This window comes from Rhipicephalus microplus, chromosome 4 (assembly GCF_043290135.1).
Source record: "Rhipicephalus microplus isolate Deutch F79 chromosome 4, USDA_Rmic, whole genome shotgun sequence".
In the NCBI taxonomy this organism is placed as follows: domain Eukaryota; kingdom Metazoa; phylum Arthropoda; class Arachnida; order Ixodida; family Ixodidae; genus Rhipicephalus; species Rhipicephalus microplus.
Genome location: NC_134703.1, coordinates 11,099,597 through 11,119,028, shown reverse-complemented (window position 1 = coordinate 11,119,028; position 19,432 = coordinate 11,099,597). Strand labels below are relative to the sequence as shown.

At 42.4% G+C, this 19,432-nt stretch overlaps 2 protein-coding genes across 4 annotated transcripts; one reads left to right on the top strand and one right to left on the bottom strand.

Moving 5' to 3' along the window:
- Positions 1–4,786: 4,786 nt before the first annotated feature.
- LOC142814167 (uncharacterized) lies at positions 4,787–9,626 on the bottom strand. Of its 3 annotated transcripts, none has more exons than XM_075892161.1 (5): positions 9,414–9,626; positions 8,486–8,599; positions 8,277–8,426; positions 7,944–8,012; positions 4,787–7,420 (listed from the first exon to the last, which is right to left on the bottom strand). In XM_075892161.1, the coding sequence occupies exons 1-5, from the start codon at positions 9,624–9,626 to the stop codon at positions 5,237–5,239; spliced, it is 2,730 nt and encodes a 909-aa protein (XP_075748276.1). In that variant the 3' UTR covers positions 4,787–5,236. The 3 variants fall into 3 exon arrangements, with proteins under 3 accessions (XP_075748276.1, XP_075748277.1, XP_075748278.1); XM_075892162.1 differs by having other exon boundaries at positions 4,787–7,417; XM_075892163.1 differs by lacking the exon at positions 4,787–7,420 and having other exon boundaries at positions 7,696–8,012.
- Positions 9,627–9,764: 138 nt separating this feature from the next.
- On the top strand, positions 9,765–16,059 carry LOC119175077 (uncharacterized). Its single transcript, XM_037426288.2, has 8 exons — positions 9,765–10,167; positions 11,694–11,806; positions 11,892–12,207; positions 13,193–13,329; positions 13,486–13,624; positions 14,147–14,221; positions 14,366–14,486; positions 15,902–16,059. The coding sequence occupies exons 1-8, from the start codon at positions 9,765–9,767 to the stop codon at positions 15,939–15,941; spliced, it is 1,344 nt and encodes a 447-aa protein (XP_037282185.1). The 3' UTR covers positions 15,942–16,059.
- Positions 16,060–19,432: the final 3,373 nt, after the last annotated feature.

Here is a 19,432-nt window from a genome sequence, read left to right as displayed (position 1 = left end):
TGGTACAACAGGATATGAAACGCTAAGAAAAATGGAATATCCTTTCCCATCCAACAGAACACTCACGCGAAGGATTCAAGATTTAAAGTTCCTCCCAGGCATTCTTCACGAAGTGATCGATGTTATGAAATGCAAAGCTGAGACTATGGAGAATGTCGAAAAGGACTGCGTCCTTTTTTTGGACGAAATGAAGATGGTGCCGGGGTTCGAGCTAGACCATGCTGAAGAAACCATTCTTGGAGGAGTAACGCTTCCCCCGAAGCCTCAAGAGCCTGCGAACCACGCTCTTGTATTTATGTTAGGCGGCCTTAACCAAAGGTGGAAGCAAATTATCGCTTATGAATTGACTGGGAGAACCGTCGATGGTTGTTTGCTGAAAAACTATGTATTGGAGCTAGTACAGCTGTGCAGTCAAATATCTCTGAATGTTCGCGTAGTCACATCTGATATGGGCTCCGCGAACCGCGCAATGTGGAGGGAATTTGGCTTTTCAAGTCACAGAGATTCTTCGACAGTATGTTCCATACGTCATCCGTGCGTGGATGGCAAGGAACTTTTTTTCATGGCTGATCCGGCTCACGTGCTGAAAAACCTCAGGGGCCAACTCTTGATCTCTAAAGTATTCACGCTGAGTGAGGCCACAGTGGCCAAAAATAGCCTGCCTTCTACAGAGGTTAACGTGGAATATGTTGAGGCGGTATTTGAATACGATTCTGAAAGAGAACTGAAGGTAGCGCCAAGCTTGTCCGAAGTTCACACCAGCACAGGCCACTTCACCAAAATGAAAGTTGGTGTCGCTGTACAGCTTTTTTCGGGAAGCTCCTCCAGCTATCCGCTTCCTTATAAAGGAAGGGCTACTAAAATGGGAAGCGGAAACAACAGCTTGGTTCATGGAGCTTATTTCAAAGTGGTATGCACTGATGTCCTCGCGGCATCCAGCAATGGCGTTAAGTCACAGAAACAAGGCCAAGTACTCTGAAGCCTTAGATACATTGCACATGGAAATGGAAACAGTGAGAACTACGAAAATGGTCACCACATCACATTGGAAACCGTCGCAAGCTGGCCTGCTCATATCAACTACGGTTGTTGTTCGTCTTCAAGGAGTGCTCCTAAGTGACGAAGGATATGAGTTCTTTCTTACAAGTAGGCTGCTGCAAGACTGCTTAGAAAAACTTTTTTCTGTCATGCGGCTTATAAAGCCGGTTTCCAGTGCCTATGGCATCAAGTGCGCTCTGAGACTCATGAGCGTAAGCCAATTTTTGCATACGCCGCGGACGGGAAGTTACAAACTTGATGACCGAGAGTACCTTGTAGACCTGATATTACAGGGGAAGAAGGCCTGTGTCGAGAACGAAGTAGAAGAGATTGACGATTCTGAGATTATGTTCACTGAAGAATTGTCGGCAACAGAATGCAGTATTCTGTTTTACCTCGGAGGATTCATGTTGAAGGGAATATTGAAGTCCGTGAAGTGCGCAAAATGCAAAGATGCTCTCATTGCCCAGTCAAAAAAAGTGAATGGGTCCAACTGGTCATACCAGTTCCCATGAATTGGTCCCAAATGGCATTAATTGGAAGCCAACTGGAATGCTGAACTTCAATAGGAAAGACCAATTGGACCTTATAGTTCCAATTGGCCAGTCCAATTGGTTCACCGCTGACCATTTGATCTCCAATTGGAATGCTTGTTAGTCCAATTGGCTGCCCACATTCCAATTGGAAAACCATTGGAACAGTGCATTCCAATTGGCCTCCCAATTGGCATCCCAAATGGTGTGCTTGTTGGTCCAATTGGTTGTACAACTACAATTTGGGAGAGTGTTGGAACATTGTTCTTTCAATTAAAATTTGTTTCATATACATAAAAGTTGATATTTGTTATTTACATGGCAACTTAATTTGCTATAGGCCAGGGCAGAATTCCAGGCTCAAGTAATTGTCATGATTCTTATATATTGGAGTCAATTGAGCCATGTATACATATTTTGAATTGAAAACTTCATTGTAGTGTGCATTAGGTTATGTTCTTCAGTCATTTATGTTCCTTATAAGCAACTTTTTTTTCTAGAGCTGTGGCGTTTACTATAAGGTACATTTTAACTCAAAACAGTGGGACAGTTATAGCATTAACAGTTAACATGAGTTTGAATATGGTACAATTAAAAATGCAGCTAGTTCTGCTGGTTTGTGACCTATAGCTGTGCTCATAGAAGCAGTACTTTCAGTCTCCTGCTGGGTGATTGCCTGGACAAAAATAGGCCCATTGCTACATGCAAGCTTCATCACTTGTTTTTGTCATTTTTTTTTCTTGGATATTTTGTGTAGACGAAGTAATAGTCACTGATGTGGGTATAAAATTAAAGGTTGAAGTTGGTGCACGAAAGCTGTAGTGCAAACGGAGTGTAAAAATCCAGCACAGCACACATGTTGTGGGAATTAGTCATATGCGAAGCAGTCAGCATGCGTCAGCCAATGCTGGAAATTTCATTTTGAGCCTTCAGCGTTACGAGGTGGATAGACATCTTTGTCCCAATTGATTAGCTCTGTGCATATTGTAGACTTTCCAGGCACATCAAGTACACTGACGCGTGAAAGGTAGCTTATGGCACAACATAACATCAGTGTTCCCATTGGAGCTTGCACTTCAGTTATATTACCATGAAGTGCATGCTATCGAGTGATGATGTGCTTATATACAGACAAGTGCAACCCTTGAATATTGCTCGCACAGTCCTAAGTGCACATATGTAAAGCTTATCACATTGATATAAAACAGGAAAGCCAACTCTGCAACTACTTTGTCCTGACAAGGTATTTTTCATTGTACAAGGTATCTTTCTAAAGTAGTTTGAAGCAGTGACTGAGTGGAGGCTGCCATGCAGAATTCCAGGGTTTGATTCTGGCTTCACCCACGATTTTTATTTTTTGCTGCCATCTGGATATTTCGCGACATGAGCTCATTCACACTGTTGTGTTAAGATTTCCAATGTCTGGGCTGATATAGCCTGTGAATCACTCACAGCTAGTGGTGTGTGAATAGTGAAATTTCATCTTTGATTCTAATGACGCCGAATAGTGGCCAAAATATAGAATACGTAACATTTTATTGAAAATTGAAAGGAAGAACAAATTAATGAAGTCAGCTTGTATCCTCAAGCACATAACGCAGTAAGTGAATGCTGCCGAATGACAACAAATTGTCCTATAATAATACTGTTGTCCTTCATCGTTCCAAGTGCTTCATGCCCAAAAATGGCAGCATTTCTTGCCTAATTATAGGTCTTGATATATCTTAATGGATAGACTATGCAACCTCTTTCTGCACAGTAGTGCTTTTGAAATTAATGAAATCACAGCAGTATAACCTTGGTGCTGTTTGTACAACAGAAGACAACCACGCATTTCCGAGAAAAGCTCGTGGCATTCCACCACAATATGTTTATTAAAATGGGCAAAAATACAACAAGTCCAGGCATAAGAACACTCAAACAAAACACAAAAATAATAATATGCATGAAATATATGTACATATGTAAAAAATAATACACAAATGCACAAAATTTGCACATAGTTGCATCTGAAATTAAATTACAAATTAACAGTGCACATAAAATTTCACAAGGTATAGCAACTTGAATGACATATGCCACTCTGACAAAACTGAGTGCCGAATACCCACTGCACACTGGCCATGACGTGCTTGCATTTAGGCAACTCAGACAATTTTAAGAGGTCAATGGATTTCCGTAAAATTTGCTGGTTAGCAATTTCCTTTACGTGACCTGCAGTTTCTGAGCATGCATGATCTTAGTTTTTCCTACGTTTAATTTAGTTTCAATAAAGTTCAATTGTTAGGCGGCGCTCATACTGTGTCCTCGTCCTGCGAGATGTCGTGTTCGCACCAAGTTTCAATGTACGGTCACTCACACCAGTGTCACTAGAGCTGCAATGCTGCTCATGTGCACAAACCCAGCTTGTAGTGCTATTATTTCACATAATGATGCCACAGAAGCATGGCTTTCATTATATATGTATCAAGAGTACAATGAGCAGCCACTGTACCTGCTTATGCAAACAAATGCACCAGTTGTTTTGCACTATCACTAGCACTCTTCCAAGGAAAATGAGCAAATGGAGAAAGCAGTGCCCCATAATCTCTTAGTGATTACACCTATGGCTTACTCAAAAAGGGCTAAAACACCTAAAATAGCTTGCTTAATTTTGAATGGCCTGGCAAAACAGAAAGAATTTACGATCGAAAACGATACATTCGAGAGTACACAAGAATATGTATACCTAGGACAACTACTCATGGGAGAACCTAACCACAAAAAAGAAATTCACTGAAGAATAAGAATGGGCTGGAGCACATTCGTCAGGCACTCTCAAATAATGTCAGGAAATCTGCCACTATCATTAAAGAGAAAAGTATACAACCATGGCATACTGCCAATTCGGATGTATGGTGATAAACCATGGAGAATAATGAAACAGCTAGAGCGAAAGCTGAGGACCACGCAGCGTGCAATGAAACGTAGAATGGTAGGAATAACAATGAGAGACCGGAGGATGGTAGCATGGCTAAGAGAACAGACAGGAGTTGCAGATGTCCTAGCTGACATCAAGCGAAAAAAATGGACCTGGGCTGGTCTTGTAATGGGCTGGAGCACATTCGTCAGGCACTCTCAAATAATGTCAGGAAATCTGCCACTATCATTAAAGAGAAAAGTGTTCACCAGACAACTGGTGAACAATAAGAGCAACAGAATGGTTACCAAGCGATGGTCAACACAGTTGGGGAAGGCAGGGAGTTAGACAGAGCGACATAATTCGGAGGTTCCCAGGAATAAAATGGAATTAGCTCGCACAGGATATGGTAAACTGGAGATCATTGGGAGAGGCCTTCAACCTGCAGTGGACTAACACAGGCTGAGAATGATGATGATGCCCCGCCGCGGTGGTCTAGTGACTAAGGTACTCAGCTGCTGACCCGCAGGTCGCGGGATCAAATCCCGGCTGCGGCGGCTGCATTTTCGATGGAGGCGAAAATGCTGTAGGCCCGTGTGCTCAGATTTGGGTGCACGTTCAAGAACCCCAGGTGGTCGAAATTTCCGGAGCCCTCCACTACGGCGTCTCATAATCATATGGTGGTTTTGGGACGTTGAACCCCAAATATCAATCAATGATGATGATGATGATGATGAATTAGGGAACATAGAATTGTCGAAGAAGACTACAGAGAAAGAGTGCTGGGAGGTGCACATACATATGAAACATTTTCCACATTGATTAATACACTAACACTTCTTATTTCTAGAGGCTGAATAATTACTGTAGGAGACTGTTTGAATAACACTTTGTGCACATGGTTAACGGTCACCAAGTCATACTTTACTGGTCGGCACCGAAGTTTCCAGACACATATGCATGTGTTATCACCACTTGAAATGATCTTTTCAATAATGGCAAATGATCCATCCAAGAGTTGAACAACTGAAGTATTAGTCTTTTTCTTTGACGCGTACAAGCAGTCTGTCAGGATTGAACCGTTTACCATCATTCTTCTGTACTTTACAGAGGGTGGCAGAATTTCTTGCTCAGGTGATGAACAGGCTGGTGGAATACAAGAACCACTTCCAAAAAAACGGGTGCCATCACTGCTGCTTTTGCTTTTGTGAGTGACCTTGGCATCAAAAGAATTGCAATACAGCACCACGCTAGGGCTGGCAGTCAGATCCTGCAGCTCCATTACAGTGTTTTCAATCTGCAGAACTCTACACAGCTGGTGTGGAATTCCATTTGCAGCTTTGATGGCCTCTTTGAGGCTCCCATTTCCCGATTCAAATGGAAATGCGGAATGTGCCCACAGGGGTCCCCAGTCGTGGATACTCTTGACAATATGTGTCAGCTGGTGCATGTTATATGTCATGAAAGCTTTTCCAAAAAGCATTTCTGAGCGCACATGAAACTCTAACAAGAGTTTCTCTGCTCTGTTAACTTCAGCAGTTTCGATACTGCGCTGCAGCATAATATGTAAAGCTTCCACCAAGCATGCCCAATGCTCAAGGTATCTTCTCTCCAGAATACCATGGAGCACTGGGATGCTGTAATATAGTATCCAATTCTCCAGCTCTTTAGCTTTCCACCATCTCCGCTCTTTTGTTGCTCGCGGCAATCTTTTCACGTCTCTCGGTGGCCTGATAGCCAAAAGCCTCTCATCGACCATGTTTTGCTTGCGACTGAGGGAGTAGGCATAACCTGATGACTCAAACCACAAGTCTAAAAACTGCCGTGCTACACCGAGTAAAATACAGTGCATGTAGTCAGGGACAAAGCCTGATACGATATTAAAATAGGGCAGGCCGATCAACGGAGATGCTGTTTTAACACCATTAACAGTCACACCTTCCCTAACTGCAGTCATCATATCTTCGACCATCTGGCTTTCAGTGCGCTCAGTGGGGTTCAATGGTTGAACAGGGTACTTAGTAGAACCACCAGCTCGTTCACCTTTCTGCAGACACCAGTTACATCCGAAATAACCATTAAATTGTGTGACACCTTGCATAGGTGCCCTGGCAACAGAGTCAACTGCACAACAAATGCAATAAGCTTTGTATGTCTGCAGTTGACCCTTCCGCTCCAACACAAAGCCATTTTCACTGAGGTGGCTCATTTCCTTTACAAATGTGTTCTGAAAAAGCTCCATATTTGGTTTCTCCTTCCAAAACCACAATGCCGCAAGGACGAGTTTTGACATTCTCTGTTCAGCTGGGATCTCATTAACAATTAACTGAATAGGCCAAATGGACGTGCCACTTGATTTGAACAGCGGTGTGCCATCGGCATTTAGGGTGAAGGTGATTCTGGGCCCACACTGCTGTGTTGAAGCTGCGAATTTGTGGTACATTTCACCATCACATAGATCACCCAGTGAGCCATCATGGTGAAGTGGCTTTGTTAGGTCAAGGAGTGCACAGTCTTTCAACAATCTTTGCAACTGTGATTCCACATCAAGAGTCACAAAAAAAGGCATATCAGATAGACTGGAAACACTCGTTCTGTGCCCACACTGTATGCACTGAAAAGAGGCATTTGTTTCAGCATTTTCTATATGTGTGAAGCATTTGGGGCAAAAACAATAATATGTCATGGTTGTGCCAGTTTTGCTCAAAAGTTTGGAGAGCTGGTACCGTGAATCAGGCAATATTGGATGTTCGAAAATTCTGTTAATAAGGTCCAACATGCTGGTCAGCCCAGTGAATGACAAATTATTTTTCACAGCGTGCTTCAGCACCATGAGGAGAATGTCACCTCTGGACAAAACCACTCTTTCAGTGATAACATCAGTAAATAACTCTCCAAACTGCGACTTGCCACCATGACTCGGCCCCGTGGGACTGTTAGGCATTTGCTGCTGAAAGGAGAAAAGAAATAATTGTTCAAAATGGCAGCACTCGACTGAGACTTCACAATTAATTATCCAAGTCAGCTAGAAATCGATCCCTCTTTTCTCGACAAATGATGCCATATATCCCAATTTCTGTGCCACATACCCACGTCCATGACGGTTGGCTGATTTGCTGCATATAGTTACCGTGGCCGCCGCGGGATGCCGCCATGTACCCCCCTCCCTCCGTGCACTTGTGATTACACTGACAGTAAGCCACGCATTTGAAGAAAAACAAGAAGGTGCTCAAGGTCATGATGCACAATGATAAAGGGGCACATGTTCTTGCCCCCTTGTCATCCCCCTCCCTGCACTGCTTTCACAAACATAGCGCTGTGTGTGTGTGAGCCTTCATTGTGTCTTCGTTTTCAGTGAGCTCTTACCGTTCATAAATTCTGCATTTCCAATGCCTAAACAAGCTAAGTGATCCCCCAGCAGTTAATGACATCAGCCATGTTTGTGTAATTTTTGCAACTTCCGATGGACCTACCATGTCATCTTCTGAAGGCAGCTCTCCAGGATCATGTTGCTCTGAACCATCCTCATCAGACATGGACAGCTGCAAAACAAATAGAGCAGAGAAAACACAAAAACGATGAAACCAAGAGAAAAGGGAACTCGTCAGAGATCGGCACCACCTCGACGTGTGACAAAGCCATGTTCGATTTTTAGTGCAAAATCTGCAATGACACCACATATGGAGACACAACAGGCACAAGTGCTGTCATGCCTCTGCGATGTCACCGCATATTACTAAATACTCCGAACAACCACTTCTGTTATACAAAAAAATACCCACATAAATATAGATATGTGTGCATACCTCTTCATCATTTAGCAATGTGTCATGGGAAACCATCGGGTTGGCATGCTGTGGCCTATCATTGGTTGCTTGCAGTTCTGGAGTAGTGGGACTGACCGGAGCAGATGTCACCCTGGAGGCTGCTGTGCTACAAGCATCGCTTGAAGTTTCCTGCAAGAAAACAGCTTATTAATAAAAATGCACTTAACGTCTCGAACATACTACCTCACCTGTTCATCCTCACTACTCAACGTATCAGTTCGAAGTATGCCATTTATATCTGTCGAGACTGAAGCTTGTCCTGCTGCTTCATCATCAGACGAGGATGTGTCCATAGGCACCTCCTGAATGCGAAGAAGTATCTTAGACATATGTGCACGCCTTAAGTCGAAGCTTTACTGTGTAAGCTCCTATCTAATGTATCGTAATAGAGAAAGGTTTTTGTTTGTTTTTGAGAATGACAGCATCAGTTCTCATTGGGTTTGTTGCATTTAAACCCAATGCTAATAATAATATTGGGTTTACTTAGACAAAAACTTAACTCAATGACTGACTCAGCAATGACAAGTGACATCACAATTTTGCTAATAACAAACCCAAGGCACGCAAAATCGATTAATTACGCATTAATGTAAAATATAACTAACCTGTAGGCAAGATATTCGCAAAACTCCTGCGAACATTGTTACCATTTTACGTAAGCCGTGAATTCAGACAGAAAAGTCCGCTTTAAATGTTCTAACAGATGCAATGTACTGAACTGCTACAACTGCTTTCAATGCCCTATTAGAGATTTGTTAAAAAAAATTTTAAGTCAATGTTAAAATCGGTTACAATGACCCGCTCAAATAGCGGCTGCCATTCACAGCCGCTTTATTTGTACTCAAATGTCGCAGCAATACCAGTTTGCTCACTACCAGTTGTTCACTAAACAGTAATTTACAGCGTGGTTCGGTACCGCCAAGCGAGCGATATCTGCCGTCAATATTTACGTTCACCCTCGGCAACTACATGTGCGGACAAACGCAGGTTGTTCGCCCACACAAACTGTTGTTAATACGCTAGGCGTGTTATGCGAACCAAGACATGCAGTCTCGTGTGAGTCTTGAACACCAGCGCCAATTGAAGGCGTTAGAACAAAAACAAAGGTAAACTTACACGCTGTTGGCAACCCCTCTCAGTACTTCTCGGTAGCACAAAGTCCGATCCATGGTTGATATATCGTTTATATGGGCCTCTCTTCTTTCTCTTTGGAAGTTGATACATTATGACCGCATTAGACGATTTGTTGGTGCACGTGTGGATGCTCCTCAGATTGTTGTTGAGCGCACAACCGAACACCACTTCAGCACAACGGCAACCATGGCACATCCTGACTGGTCAGCGTCACAAAAGATGTCCAGTTTCGTATTTCAATATTTCATTTATTACTGTAATATCTGTACATCTGGTAAACCAATATATACTCATAAAACCTAAATAAAATGGACATATTAATATTGAAGTCATATGCGTCTATGTAGCACGATGTGTTTACGTGGAAACCTGTATCTGCCAGTCGGCTTGAAGTACGAGCTCGCGGCTCGCGCGTACGTTTACATTCAGCACGTGCAACGGCAGTCTGACCGCTGGCCGCAGATTTGCGTGCGATCCTGCGAAGTGATCATTCGGCTGCGTATCCTCTTTGTGTTTTTTTCGTGCACTAACGGCACAGTGTACTGCAGAATGATCACGCACGCTAAAGTACGTTACGAAGACGATCGGAAACTTGCGATTGTGGATGTTGGCGACATCGAAAACTTCAAACCAGAGCACGCGAAGGACTTCAAGTCCAAGTTCTTCTATTCTGTAAAGTGGACCGATCCGGACGGGACCTCTGATTACTACCGGGCTCGGATCCTAGCTTTGGGAGGTAAGCTCTTCGTTTGCGACCCTGGCACACATTTATTTTGCCTTGTCAAGTTCAACATTAAGTGCATTTTTGTGTTCCGCGGTGCGCATATGCCTATCGTTGATGCTATCCGGTGCGTGCGGTCGGTCGGCAGGTATAATTTGATTAATGAAACATAATTTTGTCTTGAAATGAGCGTAGTTCAAATATAGTCTTGCAACTTCCGTTATTTATAAATAGGCCTAATGAAGCTAGTGTATAAAAATTACTATATATACTCAACTGTCTTTTGCGCTCTTGCAAATGCAATTAATATGCCTAAAACTTGTTGCTAAGTGAGATGGATATCTAAGGGATCGCCTTTCTTTCTATTCTTCATGCGGTACAGCACAACTCGATAATATTCCTTAAAATGTATGCACTGATCCAGATCATAGACCCCTCTCCTCCAACTTTTGACGCTATTGTCTGCGAAGCTTCCAGCGTACGGCACGTGGCAAACTTGTTGAGTCCTTCCCAGCTGCCTTTATGTTTTCAGAATACAGTAAAAGCTCGTTAATTCGAACTCGAATGGGACTATAAAATTGTTCGTATTAAGTGGAGTTGAAAAATTGCGCAGGCGCTAGAATGAAGACATTGTTCCACACTGTGTGGAGAACCCAGAGAAGCCACCTCTGGACTCGTTCCCGCAAACTAGGTGATACTACATGTTTGTGGCAGGTAATTTCATAAATTAAATTCAGGCTGTGACAGCAAGAGAATTTATTGATCAGTCAGTGATACACCAGAAACAAGCATAGACTACAAAGAACAGACTACAAAGAACACAGGACAGAGTTTAACAGAACGAGTGCAACCGTCAAGTGGTCTTATTTTCATGCGTAGTGAATAATAAGGCTAGTTGATGCTTGCGCTCAGTCTGTAAAACTGCGTTCTTTGTAGTAGTCTTCATAGCGGCGCCCTTCCATAAGTGCATTCAACTATTATGTAGGTCAAATAAAATAATTATTTTTGATCATCTGTGTTCATGCAATAATCATTAATTCATTATCTTCACCATAGCAGTCAGATCCCCCCTCCCCGAAATAAAAAAAAAAAAGGAACCAGGATTTGCGTGTATATATATATGTATATATTGCGTATTTGACCTCTCCTTACACAAATGCATATACGCAAACATCTAGAGCTCAGTTATACAGTATATACAGTAGTCTTATGCAAAGACAGTTAATGAGCACATGTTTTATGGTTGTGATACTACGCACATATATATTCTCCCTGCTTCTGTTTAAGGCTTACATGCATATAGAGCATGAACTTTTTTAATATTGAAACAAAGACTACCGGAAATTTCAAGGATCCTTTCATATAAGTAGAAGGCTTATTTAAGTGTACACTTAGCATAATATTCCTTCCCACTTAATCTGTTGTCACTCTTCTGTGTTTTTCTTTATACTTGCAGTGCAGCCTAGTCGCACATCCATGGCTTATAATGAAATTATTTCCTCGTAACATTTTTCAATGTGTACGACCTCAATATTTTCCAGAATCTGAAGACGACTTGGAGGGGGAGGGAGGAAGCCGGCAGAGGCCTAGGTTTGAAAAAATGGCTTATTCACCTGACGGCGGAAGTGAGGATGAAGATGATGTCCAGCCAGAGGTACTTGTTTATGCAGTGCCATATCATTCTTTATGCATTGCACAACTTAAACAGCCTCATAAGACATTTTTTTGTTTGTGTACAGCGTCCCGTGAAAAAGCCCTCTGGCCCAAAACAGGAGCTCTTGGACATGCTGAAGAGAAAAAAGGATGACATCTGCCGAAAGGAGGAAACAGCTACAAAGAAACAAAAAAAGAGGGAGACCTATGACGATAGGGGCAGCCTAGTCAGTGAGCTCAAGAACAAGCTACAGAGGCTTGAACAACTGATGGATAGAAAGAGCAAAAAAATAGAGCAGCTCCAAAACAAGAATAACACATTAGAAAAGGAGGCCATGGAGCTGAGGCGGCTTAATGTGAGGCTGCAGGAAAAAATTCTGACAGCCTTAGATGAAGGCAAAGGTATGGAATTCGGCTTTTCGTAGTTTTGTGGCTTCTGTGGCTGCTATGTACGTAGACTTATTTGTAATTTGTATGCCAGTAGCATGGTCACACATTTTTTTTTTTTTTTTTCAGGTTTGGGGGGGAGGGGGCACTCAGCTATGCTTTATGTATGTTTATGCATGCATTTGTATGCGCGTTTATACACATGCCAAACTGAAATTTCAGGGGGGGGGAATTATGGGCTTCCTTAAATTTAAAGCTATTCCTTACAATTTCAAACCACAAAATCGAACGAAGTGATGTTTGTGCATACTACCATGTTTACACATTCTTACGATAAGGAGCGAGTTTGCTTATTTAAGAAAATTACAAAAAAATATAGGGTATTGCAGTTATAACATGAGCTCGCCATCCTATGTTGGAGAGCTTCTCTTCTGACCAGTGGTGACGACCTTGCATAGGACCACAAAAGGCTTTTCAAGTCAGCGGAGCATGAAAGAATTTGTCGCACTTCTTCATCACCCAACAACTATATGCTCATTTACGCCTTGATGCCACTGCCTATGATTTTCGAATATCTTTGGACAGTTTATTGTTTTATTGTTAAGCAAATCCTTTTGCATTTTCTTCATGTTTTACCAGGCAGTGGTTGCATGTGCAAAACATTGCATAGATCCAACACGTCCATTGTCACTTAGAATGCTCTTTGAAGGTGCTTTGAAACAAAATAATAAAATTGCTGTTTTATGTGTAGCCTGGTTTCACATCTAATATGAGGTGCATTCTCAAATTGTTAGTTACAAAAAAAAAAAAAAAAGAAAAAAACTCAAGTTAATACAATACTTGCATTTGGTACAATTTCTTTGATGTAGCTATATTTTGGGTGAGAGCCTTGATATTGAAACTCATATGTTTTGAATGTTGATTGCTGACAATGCTGTCTTCTTAAAGTGACTTGAGTTCTGCTGTTTGTAGTGAGCCTCGCTTCATGTTGATGGTGCAGGCAACAGTAGAGCTGCGTGCTCAATTAAGAGCAAACCGGAGCACTCAAGGATGGAGCTCATAGATATTGACATGGATGTGATTCCAAGGGAGACAACACCGCCACCAGATGATTGCCCAAGAAAAGAGAATGCCACGGTAATGTGCATATCTAAAGGGCAGCTTCAGGAATTTTTAGTTTTGCATACAGTTGTCGTTGTAGGTGAAATTTTTTTTGTGCTTGCTTAACTGTAAATGCTGCTTTTTCAGATGGTTGTTATGATTTTTTTTTTGCAATACATTCCTCTGATGCAGGTGGACATTGGCAGTGGCCTTCGAATAAATTCTTGTGCGTGGAGTCACATCCAGGGCCATCAAAAGGATTCTCTTTTTGTGAAAGACCTGCTTCTTGGAATTTGGCCAAAGGAGCAGCTGAAAAACCGCTCTTTGCAAGGTATGTTGCTGTTCTATAGATTTTTTTTTTTATAACGACAAAGCTCTTTAGGCTAGCCTTATTCTGTTCAAGGCAAAGAAATTCCTAGGTGGGTATGTGCCACAGGAATTGGCCAATCCCCAATGCAAGTTCAGCAGGTGCAAGTGTTAAATGAAAACTGCTTGACGGAGTGGAGCATGTCAAACATGGGAGAGGAAGAAAGAGAACTAAGAGGAGTAAAGGCATAAAATGATCGAAAGACTAGACTCGGAGAAAGAGATAGAAAAGCAGAGAGCAAGACAAAGAGAAACAGGAAGAGAGTGAGAGACATAGATAGAGGAAGTAATCAGTAGAGAGAGAAAGGAAGGGAAGAAAGAGCAAGAAAGAAACCGAGAAATTAAAAGGAGCAACAAGGAAGGCTGCCCCGCTCCGCTGTTTCTTCAGGCTTGGCACCACTAATGCGAAGCTGCCATAATTTTTTTTAGCGCTGTGAACTAGAAGTAGCAGTATTATAGTTAACCACTGTTCATTTGTGTCTTGCAGGAAAGCGGTGTCCACGATTTCCGGATCGGCCTGCAAAAACTCCACTGACGCCTTGGAAAGTGGAAGTGATGCGGGGTAAGTGTCCATGCTTTTTAAGATATTTTGGTGTAGACTGTCTTTGTTCATTCTGCCTCAGACCATATTCTTATAGACTCCATTTTTGTTTAAGAACTGTTTCTTCTTGCCAGTTAGTGATGCCCTGTGAACCTTTTGTTTTAGATTGTTACAGACGGCGACTGCAGCGCCAAGGTATTCCTGAAAACCTTGTGCCTGCTGCACTCAAGCAGCTAAACCATTTTGTGGTGGAGAAGCTGGCAGACCTTGAGAGGATGGCAAAACGGTGAGATGCAGTTGTAAATGTGTTTTGATGAATTTCAGGAAGGTTCTTGTATGTAGTTTTAAATGACATGCAGCCTTGTAAAAAAAAGTGTTCAAAGCATCATACTGATTAAATGCCATGCCAGTGCATTTACTCACACCTGTGAAGTATGTGTGAGATCATGTGGTAAAAACTAGTCTTGAGCTCCTAGCACATCAAGTTAGCACTTTACTCACATCTGAGCAGGCCCAAATTCTAGGCTGACCCCCTAAGGTTTGAAGCCAGAAAAAAGAAAAGAAAATGTTACCTCAAATGTAGACCCAGCAGGAAAACGTTTACAGTATGCAAAAAACTCAAAACACATACAGTAGAACCCAGATATATATATAGAGCCATAAAGGAGATTGCAAAATAGTTTGATATGGCAGCAAAGCAGACAACTCGTCCAGCTTTCTCCTGTGTGTGTTTGTGTGTACAATGATTCTCTGCTGAACAGTGCTGTTCTCTTGAAACCCGGCGCCTGCTACAATGTGTAGCCTGCTATGTATGGTCACAATATTACTGCACTGGGACCCCTTTCCGTGCTTGTTTACTATGTCAGTGTCTGTGCAGTAACATTTTCTTGTGCGTAAGCGTTCACTTCTGACAATAAGCGGGTGTTGCGTGCATCATTTTGGGCCAATGTGGCGGCTATGCTTTTTTGTGCAGTTAAGGCGGTTTTAGCTATTCCACCATGGCACCAACGCATTTGGGTTGTTGCATATTAGCAGTATGCAGTAAGTTTAAATGGCGCTGTGCCTTACATGCTGCTAAACAGGTAGTCGAAAATGCCTAGTGCAATAGGGCTGTCGGCAATCCGTTGCACTCTCATGTTTGTCAGTGGCTGCTATCACATTTGCAGCCATCGCCACATGTGCTTAAGTCTTAATCGATGGCCAGCCGGTGCGTCCAAATGAAAATGTGAAATATTTTGCACAGTACAGCATGCTACTGGCCACACCTAGAGTTGCGGGGTGCACCTTGAATCAACAAGCTTATGAGCCTTGATGGCATGATCAATCCATGGTTATTATGCTGGTGGAAACAATTACTGCTATCACTCAACTGTAACAATTTTTTAAGTACTCAAATATAAACCAACCCGACAGTATTTGAGTTTGAGAAAGACTATTGGCCTAGATTTGCGTAAATATGATACACACTCTGCCTACAGCAATAAGCAATGTCATTACCTATCCCTAATATTCTGACAGGTCCATTTCTAAGGATAGTTCTGCAGCAGGCTACCATTGAAAATGTTGCAAAGGGCCAGCTCTCATGCCTTGAAGTCGTAGTGTGGTTCAAGCACCACAATGTCGTTGCATCATGTGTATATGTAACATTAGCGATGTGAACTTGTAACTTTCATGCACTTGTGTATTTTTCAACACTTTCAGGGAGAAGGACAACCTTAAGCCACAGGAAAGCTGTGAATAAGGCCAGCAAATTCCAAGGTCAAGAGTAAGCCGTGCCTGCAAATTTGGTCTAGTCATTTTCCAGTCAACTTTTGCAATACTTGTACAAGTAATAAATTATTGTAAATCAAGTACCTTCATTTTATGGTTTTTATTTTATGCATGTGCAATACACATCACTCACGACCAAGCATACCGGATCATTTTGGTCAGGATGAACATTTTTGCTTTAACAATTTGGTGTGCTCTTTGCCCATGTATTTCAGCCAAACACCAATTTGTAATGGAAGAATGTTAGGTTCAAGCTAGACCAAGCTAGAAGTTCACTTCAAATGGTTGACCAGTTGCACACCAGCCAGCTCTAACTGGATGACCATGTACATTCAACTGGCTGACCAATGGCGCACCAATCAGCTTCAATTGGATGACCTGTTGGCACCAGTTGGCTTGAACTGGATCACCACATGTTTTCAACTGGTTAACCATTTGGGCACCAGTCAGCTTCTATTGGATGACCTGTTGGGTGCCAGTTCACTCTAACTGGGGGACCATACGTTTTCAACTGGTTAACCAGTTGGACACCAATTCACGTGAGCTGGTTAACCGGTTGGCTTTAACTGGATCATTATGTGTTTGACTGGCTGACCAATGGCGCACCAATCAGCTTCAATTGGATGACCTGTTGGCACCAGTTGGCATGAACTGGATCACCACATGTTTTCAACTGGTTAACCATTTGAACACCAATTGTCATTGACTGGTTGACCAATTGCACTCCAGTATCTTTAATTGGATGACCATATGTGTTCAACTGGCTAAACAGTTGAGCACCAGTTGGCTTTAACTGGATCACCATACGTGTTCAACTGGTTAACCAATTGGGCGCCAATCAGCTGCTATTGGATAACCAGTTGGCTTTAACTGGATAACCATTTGGACGCCAATTTACATTGACTGGTTGAATAGGTGGACACCAGTTATCTAGAATTGGTTGACCAATTGGACACCAGTTAGCTTTAACTGGTTGCAGTGAAAAGAAAGCTGGGCACCAATTAAGATTCGGTTACGTCCAGTTAAATATAATTGGAAAACCAATTGGCCACCGGCACTGTCCAAATGGTTCACCAATTGGACGTAAACTGGTCTACCAATTGGATATAATTGGTACGCTCCCAACTGGTGGCGAAATTCCAATTGGTCGAGAACCAATTCGTAGCAATTGGTATTTGTCCAATTGGACCCATTGATTTTTTTTGACTGGGTGGGACTGCGTGCGACGAGTATGCTTCACTGACATCACTGAAAGAGTGTGTTTCGGACGGAGACAACCTTATATATCCGAGCAGTGGAGTGATGAAAGCCCTGAAAGACTATGAAGAGCACTTTACGGCCATCAACTCTTGGTGTACGGATAAAATAATCACGATGAAGTCGCCGCTTCGTTCACTTACAGCATACCTAAGCAAAGGCACAACGCCGCAGCCTGTGTGTATGCACGGAGCACAAGGAGGGTATACACAGAATGCTCACTGAGAGGTACGCACGAATAAGGCTGCGCATCCACCTTCGACAGTTGCCAGCCGATAGTTTGAATGGGAATTCCAGCAAAACTTGTGCCGGCGTCAACCTCTCGTAAGACATCGACACACTAAGATAAGCTGTATGCCCCAAATTAACTGAAAAGTATGCCTTCTGTGCTGATCTGACGCCAATATTTATAAGTTTGCAGTTGTTAAATACTTGTTTTTCTCCTTCACTGCTTTTGTGTTTCAAGGTTGCCTTCCCGTCTAGTCTTAACTTATTACGTAGGTCGTTCTTTTCACTCGTGCACGATCACCGTGAAGCAACCAGTGACAGTCCTGAGAAAATTCTGTCTTGGAGTGCTTTATTTGCGTAATTGCCTCTGTCAGCATAGTGTTTATGCATACAAATAAATGACCTGTACACTAATTCTTGAGTGTCATGTATTTTCAACTTTTTGAGCAAGCATAATAATGGTAAGAAAGCTCTAATATCATTATAGCTGGATATATGCATTTTTCCTTGCGGATAATGACCTGACATGCATTTGTTTAGAAGCACTTGTGATCTTACGTTTTTGCTTTATTATTACCTATTTTAGTTACTTATTTTATTTCTTTATTTTTGATACAAATGTTTTGTTAAACAAAGTGTACTTAGCATGTATTCTCTCGTGTTACATATTGTCACGGGGTCGTGACGTGGCCGAAGACAGGAGACTTCGTGTTGGGATTTAACTGTTTATTTGGACGAACCTGTGCCCGGTAAACGGAAAGTCCAATTACAGCAGCACTCTCGCACAGATAGCAGTCTCGGACTGATACAAAGAGAATTTTATTAACTTCAAACTCAAAAAAACTCTTTACATCATTTTATACATACAGTGCTCGTTTAGACACCCCTCTTGTGCACTATGGGGCATACAAACTCCATTATCCATAGAGGAAACTAGCGGCACACACACACACACACACACACACACACATATATATATATATATATATATATATATATATATATATATATATATATATATATATATACATACAAGTTTGTGCTAAACTACGCATACATTCATAAAAAAACACAAATATATATTTACAATCATATATACATATATTTACAACAGATCGTGAACATGGGTAGGCATAATTACAATACTTCGACTGGCGCTATACATACACTTGTAACACAATGTTTTGGGGAGAAGGGGTTAATAGGGGATTATGGGGGTACGGAGTTTCGCACCTCTGACGAAAAAAAAAAACTGTGTGCCAGCGGCGAAGGAACTGGTCCTCCCCGCCAGCTTCCAGTTGCTCGGTTAAGTACTGCACTATTTTCTGCCTGATCATGGCTAGTGCTGGGTAGGCCGCTCTCACTGGGGTGTTCTTTACCTCAGAAAAGCACCGGCGTTTCCAAATCACAAAGAGTGTGATGGCAATCACCAGCCTTGCGAAGCAGCCCCTATTCCTTTCGAGGGCAGGAGGAGGGCGGATGCTGAAGCACCTCGCAACCAGGCGCCATACCGACTTGGCCGCCCCGCATTCTAACAACGCGTGGGAGATCGTTTCCTCAGCGCGGCAATTAGGACACTGGCTATTCGGCGTGATGCCGAAATGGTGCAGGCGATGTCTCGTGGGCAAAACTTGCCACTTGCGCTTCCACTCGAAGTCATGTACTTCGCGCGGTCGGTACTTATTGCTTTTTTGTTTGCACAGTCCTAGGCTTTTGATCTGCTCCTTTTCTTCTTCGGACAACTGGTTTTCTGTTATCGCTTCGACGATTCAGGCGGGTGGGTCCTTGTCAATGTCGCAGTTCGGGGCTTCTTTTTCTATGATCTTTGTCGTAGTTGCCGCCATCCTGTAAAAGTGAGAGGGCGCTTCCGCGCGCGGGCCACTGTGTTTGTGGTTTTCCAGATAGTGCGTGATGGTGCTTGTCCAGTAGTTGATTAGATTCTTGCCAACGTAACTCGTTGCGTAATAAAGCATGCGG